The following is an 18,366-nucleotide window of genomic DNA, read 5'->3' as shown; positions in this document are numbered from 1 at the left end:
CTATCAGCTAAGATCAGAGATAAAGGAGCTTCAGCCATGAAAGTATCCTCTACATTGCTATTCTCTAGCATAACCCAAATAGGGTACGGTAAGGAACTGAGAAGGTGTCAGAAAAGAAGTTTGAGACGGGCTGACAATTCCAAGATGATCAAGAGATTCTACCAAACAGAATTCTGCAGGTCACTGGCAGTTTTCTCATGTCTCCACAGATGTTGTAGATATTTGACTGGCACAGCAGACTGGGAATCCCAGGCTCTACCTAACTGTCCCAGAGGGCTGAAGGGATTCCTATCGAAGCATAGCAAATCACAACTGGGATGCTCTGCAAGAAGCCTAGAGTACAGTCTCCTAAAAAAAAAAAAAAGAAATCTCTCTCTCTCTCTGTCTCTGTCTCTCTCTCTCTCCTGGAATGTGGTCCCTGCATAGCCTCACCAGTTCAAAGACCTCAAATCTACCATTATCCACGTCAGTTTCCTCATCTACAACAAAGGGTGATACCTCAGAGAGTAAAGACACACGTGGAGCTACTTTCCACTAAGCTTCAATTCTTCAGCCTTCTGCTAAGGAACCCAGCACAGTGTGAGTTGGCATTGTATGTTCCTGTCCACAGCTCCACACCAAGTGTAGCAGCCTGAAGGCAAAAACCAAGCCGCACACTGGGCAATCAACAGGCCTACCTCACCACTTCTCCTCAAGGCTGCACTGTGCCTACAGCACACTAAAATGTTGACTGGATTGTCCTGGCTTCCTACCACAGTCGGCTTCGTTCAACCCTGGGTTTCCCCCATCTGCAAAGTTCCTACTTCAAAAGGCCCTGAGAACTAACAAAACAAACAGCACGGTGGCACCTGCTGTTAGTCCCAGTATTTGGGAGGCAGAAGCAGGTGGATCTCTGAGGCCAGCCTGGTCTACAGAGGAAGTTCCAGGCCAGGACAAGCTAAATAGTGAGACCCTGTCCTAAAACAAAAACAAAGCAACCTACCTATAGTGGCACATGATAAAGCCAAGGCAATATAAGTTATCACCATCTCCATTTTCTTTTTGTTTGTTTGTTTGGGTTTTGTTTTTGTTTTTTGTTTTTTTTTTTTGAGACAGGGTTTCTCTATATAGTTTTTGGTGCCTGTCCTGGATCTGGCTCTGTAGACCAGGCTGGCCTTGAACTCACAGAGATCCGCCTGCCTCTGCCTCCCGAGTGCTGGGATTAAAGGCGAGCGCCGCCGCCGCCGCCGCCACCACCACCTGGCACCATCTCCATTTTCTCTACAAGGAAACACAAAGGACACAGAGGTTAAGCTGTTGAGGTAAGTGGCAAAGACAGGCTTAACTTCCACACAGATGCCAGAGACAACTTGCTATTAAGTGTCCAACACAGGGCTTGAAAAGTAACAGGCAGGGCTCAATGAACGTCAGACTCTGAGAGTCTGAATTTATGGCAAGTGCGGAAGGCTACCCAATTGACAGGGCTGTTCTGAAGTCTATGAACAGTGACTGACATGGAGTAAAGTTTGTAAGTACAGCTAACTTTGTGTCCGTCTTACAGATAGATAAGAATACACAGACACAGGGATATGAAGAATCATGCCCAATATTACTTAGCTAGGAAGTGTTTGCACCAGGTCTCAATGTAGAGTGTCTGACCAGGGACCGCTGGATCTCATTCCAAATGCCCCAAACAGGGTCTGGTGCATAATGCTTACAGCTCTAAGCACAGCCAAGATTTAAAAACAAAACAAACAAACAAAAAAAAAAAAACTGTCGCCAAGTGTGAGGGGGAGCCTGAGGAGGACAGCAGTTTAGTAACTCCACGTCTGGGCATCTGAGCCCTTGGAACCTCAGATGAACATCTTATACCTCACTGGGCCTCAGTTTCCCTCTCTGAGAAACGTAATAACACTGTCTCCAATCTCAGAAGCTCCATCAGAGACCCAGGCCTGCAAAGGCAGGCTTAGTTAAGAAGGCAGAGGGGTCTGTGAACAGACCCATGGGAGAGCCCGGGGGTGGGGGTGATCACCTTTGCGGAGCTCCCGGTGCCACACGGAGACGATGGGTCCGGCATGCTTGCGGTGGTGGATGAGCCACAGGGACAGGGTCTGCACGCTCTGCTGAGAGTTGCTCAGCTCTGAAAGCTTCTTTTCCAGCGCCGACTCTGAGAAGGAGGACATGGTGGCGACGGTGAGGAGCGGCCTGGGCCGCCCGGTGAGACGGAGAGAGCGACCGCACTCGGCCCAGGCCTCCCCTGACAGGATGCAGGGTTCTCCGCCGACTGACAGACAGCTAAGGGGTATCAGGCTGGGGGAGGGGACAGGTCTCCGCAGTAACAGCCGCCCGCGCCGCCGCCACAAGATGGCCACCCGACCTCTCACCCCGCCGCCACGGGGTCAAAGGGCAAGGGCCAGAGCCGGGCGCCGAGAGGCCTCGGAGCCGGAGGGAAACGATCCTTGGAAGGCGGCAGTCTCTTTGGGCCTCGCTCAGGGGACTTCGAACGGGGCAGGCCGAAGGAACAAGTCCAGGTCCTCGGACACCGAAAGGCGCTTTAACCGCTCGCGCCCGCGCGCCGGCGCAGTGAGCCTCACCGACACCCTTTCTCCCGCTCCGGCAGGACTTTTCTGGCGCGGCGCGGTGCGGCGCGCTACTTGTTCGTCACTTCCGGCTAGGTGCAGGAGGCGGGAGAGTGAGGGAAAGACTGGAAGACGAGGTAAGAGTGGCGGGAGCGAGAGGGAGTTCGGCCGCTTAGGAGCGTCCAGAAGCAGATGAGGGAACACTGAGGCAGAAAGCGCGGGACCTGGGTGTGGGAAGGGCCGCGTCGCTCAGGTGGCTGGCCCAGGCCACACTGTCCCTCCGTGCCTGGTGCTCACACACACCCTCCCCCACCCCCGCCCTCCTCTGGTTCCATCAAGACACGTACCCCTTGAAGGCCTTCACACCTCGGCTCTTGTTCTGTCTTCAGAAGTGACGTCCCTTCCCTCACCTGGTGGAACTGCGCAGCCTCCAGGACCACCTTTTCACGTCCAGTGCTTCACCTCCTGAAGCACGGCTTTGTGTGCTAGACTCTGACTCAATTGCTTGCTTAAATCATGGAATTACGTCCTCTGTTGTACTGACTTTTTTTTTTTTTTTGAGGGGTGTGGAGAAGTGGCTCAAGGGTAGAGTGCTTTCTCTGCAAGAATGAGGGCCTGAGTTCCCATCCCAGCCCTCATTAAAAAGCCCAAGTTGTTGGGCCAGGTCTGTAACTCCAGTGCTGTGGGGCTGAGGCAGGCGGCGGATCGCTGGAGTTTTCTAGTTGCCAGCTTAACTCCAGGTTCAGTGAAAGACCCAGTTTCAAAGGAATAAGATGGAGAGTGAGCAGGACACCTGACATTCTCCTCTGGCCTTGCACGCGCGCGTACACACACACACACACACACACACACACACACACACACACCCCCCTACAACTTTCCTGATTGTTGTTGAACTTCTTAGTTGTAGGCCCATCCATCCCAGCCTAGAAGACATTCCTACAGTTGATGCCTGGTTTTCTTAACTGTTCTGTTCTTCGTACACATACTTGGACCCTTCACTTGGACTACATCATGATCATAGCTAGCACAGTGAGAAACTGCTACTTTTCAAAGCTGTGAAGTAGGTTATTATAGTTAAAGAAGTATAGGGATCACATAAGTTTCAAGATCACATAGCCGAGTCCTGAATGAAGAGAGTATATCTTAGTGTGTCCCAGCATCTGGGATCAAAGCTGAATTCCTAGCTGATTGAATGAGTTAACATAAAAGTCAGCACCTACTCATAATCAGAAGCTGGAGCTTTTGAGCTAGGTGTGATGGTGCATACACCTTTTTTGTTTGTTTGTTTGTTTGTTTGTTTTTTCGAGACAGGGTTTCTCTGTGTAGCTTTGCACTTTTCCTGGAAATCACTCTGTAGCCCAGACTGGCCTCGAACTCCCAGAGATCTGCCCGGCTCTGCCTCTGGGAGTTTGAGGCCAGCCTGGTCTGTATAGTGAGTTCCAGTCCAGCTAGAACTACAAAGTGAGACCCTGCCTTTAAAAAAAAAAAAAGAAAGAAAGAAAGAGGCTAGGGCTTTTGAGATCACATCTAAACAATGGCTGAGTATCTAGTAACTGTCATGTACTGAGTACCCTTGTACTGAGTCTATGTATCCAGCACATTACTACTTCTAAATCTCAATCCTTGACAACATTACTCTGGAGTGGGGATTGCCATCACCATTTGATAATGAGAACACATAAAACGTGGGTAGGTAACCTATCTGAAGTTGCTCGGGCATAGCAAGAAAATGGCAAAACTAGAATTCAATCAAGGTCGCCTCATCCCAAATTCTTCACATTAGCCAAAGATTCTTTCATTCAGTGAATAATTTTTGAGCACCTGTGTATGAAGCACTGTTCCTATGCAAACAAAACACCCATGTCCTTGAGAGCTTACCTTCTGCTAGAGAAGATAGGAAATCAGGCATGCAAGTATAACATGAGTCAATGACCAGGGCTTTGCATAAAAATCCAGAAAGCCAAGGGGAGTAGAGACTACATGGGGGTTGAGAAATCTGTTAGTCTCATAGGAGTCTGTTATATATGCCCTTCAGAAAGGATAAAGTAAATATTTGGTCAGCTTGCAAAGAACTAACCATACGCTGTCTTTCCAGGTAGAGAGAAAATGAACTTCAAACCCTTGTTGGCAGTTTTGAGGAGTAGAAAAGATGGTATAACCAAAGTGATAAAAATCAGAAGAGTAGCTAGACATGAAGCCAGAAAAGTATGGAGGGACCATGTCCCATGGGCACATGTCAGGATTTATCGTTTCTCTGAATGGACAGTAGCAATGGAAGGCAGAGCATTTTATTCTTATTGCACTGTGCTGTCATTACATTTGGATAGAGGATTTGCTTGCATAAGCAAGGCTGTTATGTAGCAAACAGTCATGGTACAAGAAAGACAGGAAGACCAGTTTGCCAGCTGTTACAATAACCCAGGTAAAAGGATGACTCAGACCAAGATTGTATCAGTGGAAGAAGGAGGAAAAGGATGGAATATGGAGATGTTTTAAAGGAAGAGATAACAGGATTTGCTGATAGACTGGGTTTAGATAGGAAAGAAGACAAGGGGGGTCCAGGTGGCCCCAGGAATACTGACCTAAGCAACTAGAAGGATGAGATTTCTGTTTACTGAGCTTAAGAAAGAAAGAAAGAAAGAAAGAAAGAAAGAAAGAAAGAAAGAAAGAAAGAAAGAAAGAAAGAAAGAAAGAAAGAAAGAAGAAGGAAGGAAGGAAGAAAGAAAGAAAAAAAGAAAGAAAGAAAGAAAGAAAGAAAGAAAGAAAAAGAAAGAAAGAAAGAGAAGCAGATTTGGGGACTGAACAGTACAGGGTGGACATGTTTGATTGAAAATGCTTATCTAGGAACAGTCACCAATCACTGCTCAGTGTCTAAAGAGTTGGCTCTAGGATACATGCACCATCACTCAGGTGCCACATCATCTCTAATTCATATGTAGTACAGTGTAAATGATTTGTAAAAGTTGTTACACAGGCCCAGGTGGCAACACTTCGGAGGCAGAGGCAGGTGGAGCTCTGTGAGTTTGATGCCAGCCTGATCTACAGAGTGAGTTCCAGGACAACCAGAGCTACACAGAGAAACCCTATCTCGAAAAACAAACAAAAAAGTTGTTACACAGTTTTTTAAAGAATTAAAAGCAAGCACTAAGGAGCAGAGTACATGTTCAATAACAATCATAGGCTTTTTTACCAAATATTTTTGGTCTGCTTGGTTGAATTGCTAGTTTAGGACTCACAGGTACAGAGGGCTACTTACCTATACAAATACATAGGTAATTGGTCTTATCAGTCTGGAGTTCAAGGGCAAGTTCTGGGCTACAGCTAAAAATGTAAGAGTCCTAAGGGAGAAGGTGCAGAAAGAGGCTGAGGCTTAGGACATGTTACCCTTGAGAGGTCTAGAAGATGGGAGTGATTTGATTATGCAATTTAGCCTCTTCAATCTTTTAATATTAATTTGAGGGGTTTTCAAGTCCTGAGCCAGCCTTGAATCTCCAGAACAACTTTACTTTGTTGTATCCTATAGCTTTTTACATACTGCTAAAGTGGATGTCCTGTTATTTAGTTTAGAATTTGTGTGTTGGTAGACATGAAGGAAATCAGTCTTTAGGTTTTTGTTGTTGTTCACATTAATTAGTTGTGTGTGTGCGCGCGCGAGCATTCACACATGCGTGCCTAGCACTCCTGTCAATGTCAGGACAGTTTGCAGGAGTTGGTTCTCTCCTTCCAACGTGTGGGTCCCATTCCGGAATTTAGGGTGTCAGACTTGGTGGTTAAGCACCTTTACCCACTGAGCCATTTCTTCAGTAACCCTCCCCCTTTAAACACCTTAAAATGTTTTTGTTAGTGTTTGTTTATTTTGTGTGTTCATGGGTATGTGTGTGTACGTGCATGTCCATGTTGGGGTCAGAAGACAGCTTTTCAGAGTAAGCTTGTTCCTTCCACCATGTGGGGCTGAGGGATTGAGCTTGTGTTCAGGCTTGACAGAAGTGCTTTTGCCTGCTGAGCCGTCTTACCATTTCTAGTCTTTTTTGGGGGGAGAGAGGAAACAGGGTCTCTACATACTCTTGGCTGTCCTAGAATTCACTATGTAGACCAGACGGGCCTCAGATTCACAGAGATCCTCCTACCTCTGCCTCCCAAGTACTGGGATTAAAGCCTGGCCCTGGCCTTAGTCTTTAGTTGTGTGCCACCATCCTACTGACTTCAGAAAATGGTGTTTCTTCCTCCTCTCTTTCTGTATTGTGCAGAATTGGTGTTCATTCATCTCTAAATGTTGGTTAGAATTTGCCAGTGAATTCTTTTGGTGAATTTTTTAGTAACAAACTTGTTTTCCACAAAAGTTGCAAAGCTTCTTCGGCAATCTTTCCTAATATGTAATTGCAGTGATTTGATTTAAACCACTTTGTCTCTGCTGTGGTGGGGATATGGTTTGAGAGTCCTCTAGTGCTTCGTGTATTGAAAGTTAATCTCCATTGTGGAGCATTGAGAGAGTGGGCACTTCGGCATTGAAAGGTATGGCCCTTGGGAAGCAACTGGTATTATTAACAATTAAGGATGTTAAAGTGGAGCTCCCCTGATTGAAGAAGCTTTATATGATAAGGAGAATACCAGACAAGTACACACATGCACTCCCTGTCTCTTGTCATATGATGCCCTGTGCCACTTCAGGGATTCTTCTAACAAGAAGACCATCACCTAACACAGCCCTTAGACCTTCTACCTCTAGAACTATGAGCCAGAGCAACGTAGTCTGCCTCTCAGTGTGTGTGTGTGTTTTAGTTGTATAGTCTTTTATTAGAAACAAATTATGCATCTGTAGAACAACATGAATGGTTAATTGTCTATAACTGCAGACTTGCTGTATTTTAATACAGATCATTTATAAATGCAATTTTTAATCTTTGTGTATGATGTATATGGATGTTCCTGTGAATGAATTTGGGGGTCAGGTGCCACAGCATGCATGTGGAAGTCAGAGGACCCCCTCAGGTGGCAGCCTTTGTCTTCCACCTTGAGGTGGGAGTCTCTTGTGTTTGCAGCAGGGTCTCTTAGTTGTTTGCCACTGTATGGACCAGGCTAGCTGGCCTGAGAGTTCCAGAGAGTCTCCTGTCTCTGCCTCCTGTCTCCCTGTAGGAGTACTGAGATTACATACAGATGCTGCTCCTGTACCCAGCTTTACATGGCTGCTGGAGAGTCAAACTCAGGGTCTCCTGTTTGCACAGTAAGTGCCTTACTCGTGGGGCTATCTCCCTGTTCTTAATGCAGTTTCTTTCTAAAAGCTTCTGCCTGTTTTTGTCTGTGTACAATTTTCACAACTTTCCTGAAAGTGGAATTTATGTACACAAGTCTGAAAAGAGTACAAATTTATGGTGTGATAAATGCTTTCTGAGTTACTATTTAAAAAAAAAAAACTGTCTGCCGTGACTGAACCTTTACATTATTACCTTTTTTTTTTTTTTTTGGTTTTTCGAGACAAGGTTTCTCTGTGTAGCTTTGCGCCTTTCCTGGATCTCACTCTGTAGACCAGACTGGCCTCGAACTCACAAAGATCCGCCTGCCTCTGCCTCACATTATTACCTTTTTAAAAAAGATGTTTGGTTTTTGGTTTTTTGGGTTTTTTTATTTCTGTGTATTTGGGAGGGGGGAGTATACATACATAAGTGCAGGTATCTGCAGAAGCTAGAAGTGTTGACTCCCCTGGAGCTGGAGTTAGAGGTGTTTGTGAGCTCTCTGATGTGGGTGCTGGGAACTGAACTCCGGTCCTCTGCAAGAACAGCAAGTGCTCTTAACTGCTGAACTATCTCTCCAGTCTTCACTGTCTTTTTTAGTTAAAACGTTTTTATGCCAGCCTTCCTTCCACTGTCCCAAACTATGTGACATTTTAATGAGTTGAAATTACAGAGGACTGTACTGACTGAAAAAGAAGAGAGTTCTATTAGGCTGAGCTTTCCCCCAGACCCAAACTATCATCTTGGAAAGGCTGGGCTGGGACCTTGGACAGATACTGAATCTGTGAAGGGGCATCTCTGAGGATTGGGGCTTCTTTGAGCCCTGAGTGCTCTGGCTGCATTGCTCACTGTCCTGTCTTGCTAAGTTCTACACTGGCTCAACGGGACTTACACTCATGCATTCTTCTGTGAAAGTGTTTACAATGAATGCCCCAATGAGATGTCTTCCTCCTACAGTATTACAGTACTTCTTCAAATAACTACTAAAAGATACAGATTCAAACTGTTTCTAATACTCCCATTTTACTTTTGAAGGTTCAGGGGTGGGGTGGGTCTGGGATTCGTCATAGTAACTGTAATAGAATCTTGGCCCCCAAGGGCAGAAACCCGGGAGAGAGAGAGAGACAGAGAGACACAGACACAGACACAGACAGACAGAAGGAGGAAGAGAGAGGGAGAAAGAGAGAGGGAGGGAGGAAGAGAGGGAAAGTTTGGAGAGATTTTAATAAATAGATCTGTTAGCTATTGGATAAGAGTTTTCCATGTTCAAACTCCAGCTGGCACAAAAATAATAGTAAATGTATCCTTATGGGTACCCATGGATAAGGTAAATGAATTCCAGTACTGTGATCATTTGTCTTCAGGGATATGTCAGACATGCCCATCTTCCATAGCTCTCTGCAAAATTCTCTGTCAATATGAAGGTCATACAGAGGTGTCCTGTATATGTCCACACTGGAAAGTGCACAATGAGAGAAGGATAGAACACCCCTAGTGATAGTCAGAGTCATTTGTTCCTAAGCAGAGGTAGCACAGGACCCACAGTGAGCGAACCTGTGTGGATTGTTGACTCCAGAAGGTCTTTCTGTAAAGAGTGTTGGTGAAAGCCAACCTTCAGTGGTAAGGAGCCTGGGTGATCTTGAAACAGCAGAATCACTGCAAAGTCACACCCCATCATGGATGACAGCCTCATTGGAACTGCAGCTGGGAGTTTTTTTGCCTTCTGAGATTTTGTTGTAGTAACAAAAATCAGACAAATACTGTCTGAATTATCTGATTAATTTGAAAAGTTATTTACGGTGTTCTTGTGGTGTTCTTATGATGTCTGCAACACCTGCCCTGCTATTCATTTCATCATTATTATTAATGTGATGTTCCTCTCTCCTTTTCTCACTGTCTTACCTTTTGGCCTTGCTAGAAGTTTGTTTTGTTGATCTTTTCAAAGAACCAGTCTTCGTTGATTTTCTTTTCTTCTCATTAGTTTTTGTTTTGGATCTTTATGGTTTTCTTCTTTCTGCTTGTTTTAAGGTTAGTTTAACTTTACCCCCCACCCCAGGTTCTTGGGAAACGAGAGTTTAAATTTGTTGTTGTTGTTTGAAACCTTTCCTTTTTTTCTAATATATAACAGTATTATAAATTTACCTCTGGGGTGGGAATATATAGTTCAGTGGCAGAGTACTTGTCTAGCATGTGTGAAGCCCTGAGTTCATTCTCCAGCCCCACAAAAATACATAAATAAATAATTACCTCTCAGTGGTTATGGGTGTTATTTTCATTTTTATTAACTGGGTGTTCTCGTTCTCTCTCTCTCTCTCTCTCTCTCTCTCTCTCTCTCTCTCTCTCTCTCTCTCTGAGCCCAAGCCTCAGAAAGATGAAGTGAGGCCCACACAGAGAACAGGTATTAGACAAAGGATTTGCCTCAAGCACCCATTCAACTTTTATGCGAATGAATGTTTTGCCTGCGTATATGTATGTATGTGTATCACATGTGTGCCTGGTACCCACAGAGGTCAGAAGAGGGTGTTGAATTTCTTGAAACTGGAATTGCGGTTGGTTCTCAATCACCATATGGATTCAGGGACCTGAATGTAGGTCCTCTGCAAGAGTAACAAGTGCTTTTAACTGCTAAACCTTCTCTCTAGCCCCATGACCTATCTTAGTATTGTTCTATGGGCTCTTGAAAAGAATGTATAGTATGCTGTTGTGGGGTGGAGTGTTGTATACAGAGCACAGATCTTGAGGGTGGTAGTGGTGTGACTTCTTCAGTGCCTTTGTCAATTTTCTGCCTGGTTATTAGTCGTTAACTGAGGAGTGGAGATACCTCCACCTATGCTTATGGATTTGTCTACTTTGTAGCTTTTTATTTTTCACACATTTGTCAGCTGTTGTTTTGTGTATGTAATTTGGAAGTATTTTTTCTTAGTAGAGTTACTCCTTAACTATTATATGATGTTCCTCTCTGTGTCAGGCAACCTTGATCTGAAGTCTGTATCTAGTACAGCTCCTATTGCTTTAATTAACATTCGCATGGTAATATAGTCTCTGTCCTTTGACTCTCATCCTACCTGATTGTTACATTAAGTGAATTTCTTGTGAACAGTCTTGTAATTAGATCATGATTTTAAATCCATTCTGGCAGTCTCTACCTTTTAATTAGTATATTTAGGCCCTTTATATTTAGCATAATTATTGATATGGTAGAGCTCAAGCATACCTTTGGTTCTTTTTTATTTCTGTTATCTTTTTTCAGCCTTTCCACTGGTTGCTTGAATAAACTCTTAGAATTCCATTTGATTTACTTATGATGTTTTTATATCTGTGTGTGTATCCTTTTCAATGGTTATTGTACCTTATAGGTTTGTAATTTACCAGTTCTAGGTAGGAGGAAGGCCAAGCAGGAAGCAATAGAACTTCAGTGTGCTGAGAGTTTGATATCTATCTTCTTTTGTTCATTTATTGAGTGAAGGGACCACAGGTAAAGCTGCAACTCTAAATGAGTACGTCCTTTACTGGGGAGACAGACAAATATGCTGTTGTTTGAACTCAAGACAGGGATAAAGGGAGAAATCCACAGAGTCTATTTAATGAGCAAAGGGAATTTATTTGGAGGTGAACTCACTACCATGGGAGATTTATCAAAGGGTTCTGGGAAAGCTGAGCTATGTCCCATGCTGATTTGCCTGGTCCAAGATGTAAGCGTCCAATACCACAAGGAGGCAAAGAGAGAGCCACATACATGCATCCCAGGTCTTAAGGGTCCCCAGCAGTCACACACCACAGGCATGTACTTCAAGGTCATAGGTAGATGTAACAGTTACCTGTTACCTCACTAGGGGCGGTGCTTCAAGGTCATAGCTAGAACAGCTACCCACTACATAGCCTTCCTCCAAACACCTTGAATATGACTGTCAATGGAGTGTTGAAACCTCTATCATTGCAGAACTCCTGTTTTTCAGGAGATCCTGCATAGACTACATGTTGCAGGGTTCCTACTCTTGGCTGACTTTGTGAACTCTTTTTTTTTTTGGTTTTTTTTTTTTTTTTTTTTTTTTTTTTGGTTTTTCGAGACAGAGTTTCTCTGTGTAGCTTTGTGCCTTTCCTGGAACTCACTTGGTAGCCCAGGCCGGCCTCAAACTCACAGAGATCCGCCTGCCTCTGCCTCCCGAGTGCTGGGATTAAAGGCGTGTGCCACCAACGCCCGGCCAACTTTGTGAACTCTTAAAGCCATAGATTCCTAAGCATTCTGGTCCCCTCAGAATAGATTGCAATTCAGTAGATCTGGTGTGGAGCCCAGGAAGTTGAACTTAAACTGTAGCCCCTTAATTCTGATGAGCAGCCAGACTGGCAGGCCCTAGTATAGTACAAAGAATATACTAGCCTTTGGGGTCAGTCTTTAGACAAATCCTGTTCCCCTACGTGGGCCTCACTTCATCTTTCTGAGGCTTGGGCTCCTTAGTTTGTGGATGAGGAATTTATGGACATAAAGGATCTAGCATGGCCAGGTACAAAGGTGCATGCCTTTAATCCCACACTCGAGAGCCAGAGACAAGTGGATTTCTGTGAGTTTGAAGCCAGCCTGGTCTACGTAGTAAGTTCTAGGCCAGCCATGACTACATAGTGAGACCCTGTCTCAAACAAACAAGCAAACCAAACCTAGCATAGGGGCTAGGGAAATGGCTAAGTAGGTAAGATGCCTGATACAGAAGCATAGGGACCTGGGTTCCAATCCCCATTACCCACGTGAAAACCCAGGAACAGTGGTGTGTACCTATGGTCCTAGCACTGGGAGTGTTTTGTTTTCTTTCACAGCACTTAGCACCACCTGTCAAACCAGATTACCTTCCTACCTTGGATTGTGGCCATCAGCAGCATAAAATAACCACTTGGTGCCAAGAATAAGAAACAAGCTAGGCAAAAATCAAACTTTCTAAAGCCTGAATTTGAGTGAGTGGTGGGGGAGAGACTAAGGGGTTCCTCAGACTCATTGGCCATCCAGTGTAGCAGAGGTTGATGAGCTACAGATACAGTGAGAGGCCCTATTTTCAAAAAATAAAAGTGAATGCAGTTAAGGAAAGACATCTGATGTTGATCTCTGGCCTCCATCCACATAAACATGTACACATCCACACTACAAGTCCAACACACAAATGCCTAGTACAGTGCCTAGCATAGGGTGGTTTTTGCTTTTTTTTTTTTTTTTTTTTTAAAGATTTATTTATTTATTATGTATACAGCATATATGACTGCAGGCCAGAAGAGGGCACCAGATCTCATTACAGGTGGTTGTGAGCCACCATGTGGTTGCTGGGAATTGAACTCAGGACCTCTGGAAGAGCAGTCAGTGCTCTTAACCTCTGAGCCATCTCTCCAGCCCTTGTTTTTTTTTTTTTTAAGATTATTTCTTTTTATTTTTGTTCATATGAGTGTTTGCCTATGTGTATGTCTGTGTACCATATGCATGTCTGGTGCCTGTGAACGTCAGAAGAAGGCATCAGATCCCCTGGAACTAAAGTCCCACATGTTGTGAGCCACCATGTAGCATCTCACACCCAGATCCTCTGCAAGAGCAGCAAGCACTCTTGAACAGTGAGGACTTAATCCAGCCCCCATATGGGTGACAATCTTAATTTTCTTCTTCTTCAGGAATTGTATTAGAACTTCTTATGTTTGAACTCCCATCTCTTGGTCCAAACCTAGTCTTCCTTTCCAACAGCAATTATTAGAGATTGAAGTGTTGCAGACCATATTACCCATCAAACTTTAATTTTTTTTAAGTAGGCTAAAACTTATGGAAACCACATAGCCAGGACTGGGAGAATCAGGACTGAAACCCACATCAGAAAAGCCCTGTTTGGGCTTAAAGTCTAAAAGTGGTCTAAGGTACAGACACAATATAAAACTGGCTGCCTCAAAAAAACAGGTACAGCAAGGTCATCTGGGGTTAATAAGATCAGCTGCCTAGAGGGATAACTCCTCCCAAGAGAAGAATTTGATGATTCTTATCCAGAATCTAGTTCACATACAGCTTCATCAGAGTTCCACCAATGAGAGAACCAGACCTTGGGTTACAGCCATTGACAACATTAAATACTTAGTGCCAGGAGTGAGAAACAAGCTAGGCAAAGATCACAATTCTTAGAACCTATATTTGAGTGAATGGAGACAATCCTGGGTATGATCCAAAACTATAGTAAACAAGTAGGTAGGTAATCTGGTTTGACAGGTGGTGCTAAGTGCTGTGAAGGAAAATTAAAGACAGAGAAAGGAGGTTGTGAGGACCAAGGTGAGGAGGAGTAAGGATGAGTTGCAGTTTCAGATGGGGTAATGAGAAGCCCTCACTTAGAAGTCACATCTAGCAGAGGCCTGGAAGAGGCCAAGAGGGAGCAAGCTGTAACATATTCAGGGACAGTCAGTGGGAAAGCCTAAGCATATGATCTCGTCAGTATCACCACAGGGTGAAGCCTGGCATACACCACTGTGGCCTCTTGTTAGGTGTTCGTCTCTGCTTCCATCAGGTCTGTTCTCGTGACAGGATTTTTAGGTATGGTCCTCCTTCCTCAATATAAATCCCTCTGTGAGCACTTCTCTGTTGGCATCCAGTTTCTGAGCTCCTTTTACCTGCTTTCCTCTCTCTTTTCATTGTTTGCTTGTATAATACAGTAAGTGCTTGCCTTGTGATCTGCCCTCTTACCTTCCTGTGTTAGTAAAGAAGCTGGGCGTGGTCGTGCATGCCTTTAACCAGCACTTGGGAGGCAGAGGCAGGTGGATCTCTGTGAGTTCGAGGACAGTCTGGTCCACATAGTGAGTTCCGGGACAGCAAGGGCTATGTAGAGAGACCCTGTCTCAAAACAAACAAACAAACAAGCAAGCAAGCAAGCAAACAAGATAACAGGGCATCCTGTACAGAGTGCGCCTTTGGATTCACCCACTGTTGGTATGGCACATCTCTGAATGAGGCAGAAAAGCTTGCAGAGGCAGGACATGATTCATACTCTCCAGCTGCAAATCTTCTGCCACCTCTACAGTGGTCCTTCTAAGACCACACAGGACACATTAGCTAGGAAAGCTTTAGATGGCCTCTAGCAGTCATGGCTGTCCACTCCTGCTTACATTTATTAGCTACTATCTGAATCCTAGTTGTTCACTTGTTCTGCTTGCCTTAGCCATCTCAGCGTCACTTTTTGGGCCCCTGTTATGTAAACTGCAGCAGCAGCCCTACATTAAATAATCAGGGCTGTGGTTTAAAGGAGTAGAAGCCAGGACTCTACAGCTCTAAGTCTCTAAACAATTCCTTCTGTAATTGACATATTGTCACACAAGCACAATTTCATGGCCACCCCATAAAGCTGTATGATTGCCTTTTATAGTCATATCAAAGTAGCAATGTGTTATACTATCTTCCTTACAAAAATCTGCTTTATATTTCTGATCCTTAGCCCATTCTTTAGATGTCTAGCTGTGATAAACTTTAATCTGGATGGTATTCCATTGAGAGATGATAACACTGTTTATTCATAGGTGGACATTTGGGTAGCTTCCATGCCAGGATGACAGTGGGTGGTATATTCCTGAACACATTATATGTGCATTTCTGCTGGGTGTATATCAGTGTGGAATATCTAGATCATGGAGCACACCTGCTCTCCTGGAGAATTAGCTACAGCCAAAGAGTTTTCCTGAGTAATTGTGTTGCTTCCTATCTTTGCCAGCATCTAGTATTTTCTTTTCCTGATGGATGTGCAGTGATGATGGTAGTTGTGGTTATTTAAGACAGTCTCACTATGTAGTTCTGGCTGGCCTGGAATTTTGCTTTGTAGACCAGGTTAGCCTCAAACTCATGGAGATTCTCTTTCCTCTGTCTCCTGAGTACTGGGATTAAAGGTGTACACTACCTCAAGCAGTTTTTATTGTTATTCATTTTATGGTATGTGTATGAGAGTTTCAGCTGCATGTTGCTAGAACTGGAGTTACAGGTGGTTGGGAACCACCATTTGGTACTAGGACTTGAACCCAGGTCCTTTGCAAAAGCTGCACTATCTCCCCCAACCTCCCAGCTTTTAATAGTATCTCTTGACAAATATTTCTTACTTGTAATGGTCAACACATCAGGGTGTTTTGCTTTGTTTTTCTTTTATGTATCCTGTTTTTATATTCTGGTGTTTGGGGAATCACCTTATTCTGTTTTGTTATATGACAGTCTTTTTTTTTTTTTTTTTTTTTTTTTTTTTGGTTTTTCGAGACAGGGTTTTCTCTGTGTAGCTTTGCGCCTTTCCTGGTACTCACGTTGGAGACCAGGCTGGCCTCGAACTCACAGAGATCCGCCTGCCTCTGCCTCCCGAGTGCTGGGATTAAAGGCGTGCGCCACCACCGCCCAGCTTGTTATATGACAGTCTTAATGCTGTAGCCCAGGCTAGCCTTAAACTCACTATTGAGCTCATACTGGCATTGAGCTTGGTGCAGTCTTCCTGCCTCAGCCTCCCAAGTACTGGGATTATAAATGTGAGCCACCGTGTTAGGCTTTTAGGTATTGTTTAAGAAATTTTTGCTAGTTGGGTGTTATGCCTATAATCCCAGCACTCTGGAAGCTGAGGCAGGAAGACTAAAGCCAGTCAGGCTACATAGTAAGTAAGAAAGAGTTGGAGTCCCCATTGTTTACCCACTGCAAAGTCACAGAAGTGTTGGTCTTTGGAGAGTTTTCCTTGTTTTACATTCTACATTTAAATTAGTATGAGAGGGAGGAAGCCCCTCATGTATTGTTCTGACTTCCGGGGTTCAAAAATATGTCTTAGTTTCATTTGTGTTGCCAATAAGATACCCTGACAAAAAGCAATTTAGGGAAAAAAGAGTTTATTCCAGCTCACAATTCCACGTTATAGTCCATCACTTCAGAGAAGTCACAGAGGCAGGAACTTGAAGCAGCTAGTCACAAACATCTACAGTCAAAAAAGAACAGGTAGAAATTAAATGAATGTATGCATACTTAGTGCTCAGCCAGCTCTCTACTCTTAACAAGTTCAGGGCCCAGCTAGACTGTGGTGGTACATGCCTTTAATCCTAGCACTCAGAGGCAGGGGGATCTCTCTGAGTTCGAGGCCAGCCTGATCTACAGAGCAAGTTCCAGGACAACCAGGACTAGGACTGTTAATATAGGGAAACCTTGTCTTAGAAAAACAAACAAATAAATAAATAAATAAGTCCAGAGCCCAAAACTAGGGAATGATGCTACCCACTCGTAGGCTGTGTTTTCCCACATCGCTTAAGACAATCAAGACTGTCCCCCACAGACATTCCTACACTACAGGCCAACTTGATCTAAACATCTCTCGTTGAGACTTTACCCAGGTGGTTCTAGGTAGTGTTAAGTTGGTGATCACAAATGTGATCTTGACATGAGAACACATTCATAGACTTAGTCACTTATTATAGACTACATTCTCATTTTTATTATTACTGTTATTAATCTGGTTTTGGGTGTTTTTTTTCTACTTTACTAATTAAACCTGCTGAGAGTAAACACTTGTAGGAAAAAAGCAGAGTATGTATAGAATTTGGCAAAAGTTTGGTCTTAGGAACCTATTGGGGTCTTACAACACATTCCCCATAGATAAGTGGAAATGACTATACTTTTTTTTCATATGTAGAGCCAAGTGATGTGGCATCTTTAATTGAAAAGGCCATTCTTGAGCCAGGCATGGTGATGCCTCAGCACTCTTAAGTACTAGGGAGACAGAGGCAGGCAGATCTCTGAGTTTGAGGCCAGCCTGGTCTACAAAGCAGGTTCCAGGACAGCCAGGGCTACACACAAACCCTGCTTCAAAGAAAAGAAAAAGGAAAAACAAAAAACAAAAAAAAAAGACAAAGAAAAGATCATTCTTCCACTGCATTTCACTATCACCTTTGTATGTACAGCTAAATTCGGGCAGTGTTCTACCTAAGATACAAGATACTCATTCTGAACTTTATTTCAGAGAGAGAGAGAGAGAGAGTGTGTGTGTGTGTGTGTGTATGTGTGTCTTTCTTTATGCCATTATGCAGCGATTGTACCATTCCAGATACCTTTATCTTTAATCAGATAAGGTGAGTTCTCCAGTTTCATTCTTCAAGATTGCTTTTGATAGTCTAGGTCTTTTGCATTCCTGTACCCATTTTAGAAGCATGTTCCTTTCTTGTTTGTTCGTGTGTATTTGTTTACTTGGTTTAAGGCAGAGTCTCACTGTGTAATCCAAGCTAGCCTCAAACTCAAAATACTGTTGCCTCAGCCTCTTTAGTACACAGATTCAGGCATGCACCACCATGACTGACATTACTTTCTAGAAAAGTTCTGTTGCGGGGGCTAGAGAGATGACTCAGAGGTTAAGAGCTCTGGCTGTTCTTCCAGAGGTCCTGAGTTCAGTTCCCAGCAACCACATGGTGGCTCATAACCATCTGTAATGAGATTTGACTCCCTCTTCTGTCCTGAAGGGATACACGTAAGCAGAACACTGTATACATAATAAATAAATAAATCTTTAAAAAAAGAAAAAGAAAAAAGAGAAGTTCTGTTGGGGTTTTGATTGGAATCATGTGGACTTTCCCAG

General features: G+C 43.9%; 2 protein-coding genes across 8 annotated transcripts in view; one reads left to right on the top strand and one right to left on the bottom strand.

Moving 5' to 3' along the window:
- Rprd1b (regulation of nuclear pre-mRNA domain containing 1B) overlaps positions 1-2,276 on the bottom strand; it is a 48,141-nt gene extending 45,865 nt beyond the window's left edge. For all 4 annotated transcript variants that reach the window (XM_052726185.1, XM_052726186.1, XM_052726188.1 and 1 more), the window contains exon 1: positions 2,012-2,276. In XM_052726185.1, the coding sequence (XP_052582145.1) occupies positions 2,012-2,162 (151 nt within the window). In that variant the 5' untranslated portion in view covers positions 2,163-2,276. The remainder of the gene's footprint in view (positions 1-2,011) is intronic.
- A 304-nt stretch (positions 2,277-2,580) lies between these two features.
- Positions 2,581-18,366, top strand: part of Tti1 (TELO2 interacting protein 1) — a 52,401-nt gene continuing 36,615 nt past the window's right edge. The window contains exons 1-2 of one of the 4 annotated variants that reach the window (XM_052726184.1): positions 7,704-7,782; positions 10,145-10,187. The gene's annotated coding sequence lies outside the window, so the exon portion shown is untranslated. Of the gene's footprint in view, positions 2,696-7,695; positions 7,783-10,144; positions 10,188-18,366 lie in introns of those variants that run through there. The other 3 variants (XM_052726180.1, XM_052726181.1, XM_052726183.1) reach the window with 3 other exon arrangements.

The sequence above is a fragment of the Peromyscus californicus genome, unplaced genomic scaffold (genome assembly GCF_007827085.1).
Source record: "Peromyscus californicus insignis strain IS unplaced genomic scaffold, ASM782708v3 Scaffold_7__1_contigs__length_154581171, whole genome shotgun sequence".
Taxonomy (NCBI): Eukaryota; Metazoa; Chordata; class Mammalia; order Rodentia; family Cricetidae; genus Peromyscus; species Peromyscus californicus.
The sequence above is the reverse complement of the archived record's forward strand: the minus strand, read 5'-3'. Positions and strand labels throughout refer to the sequence as shown.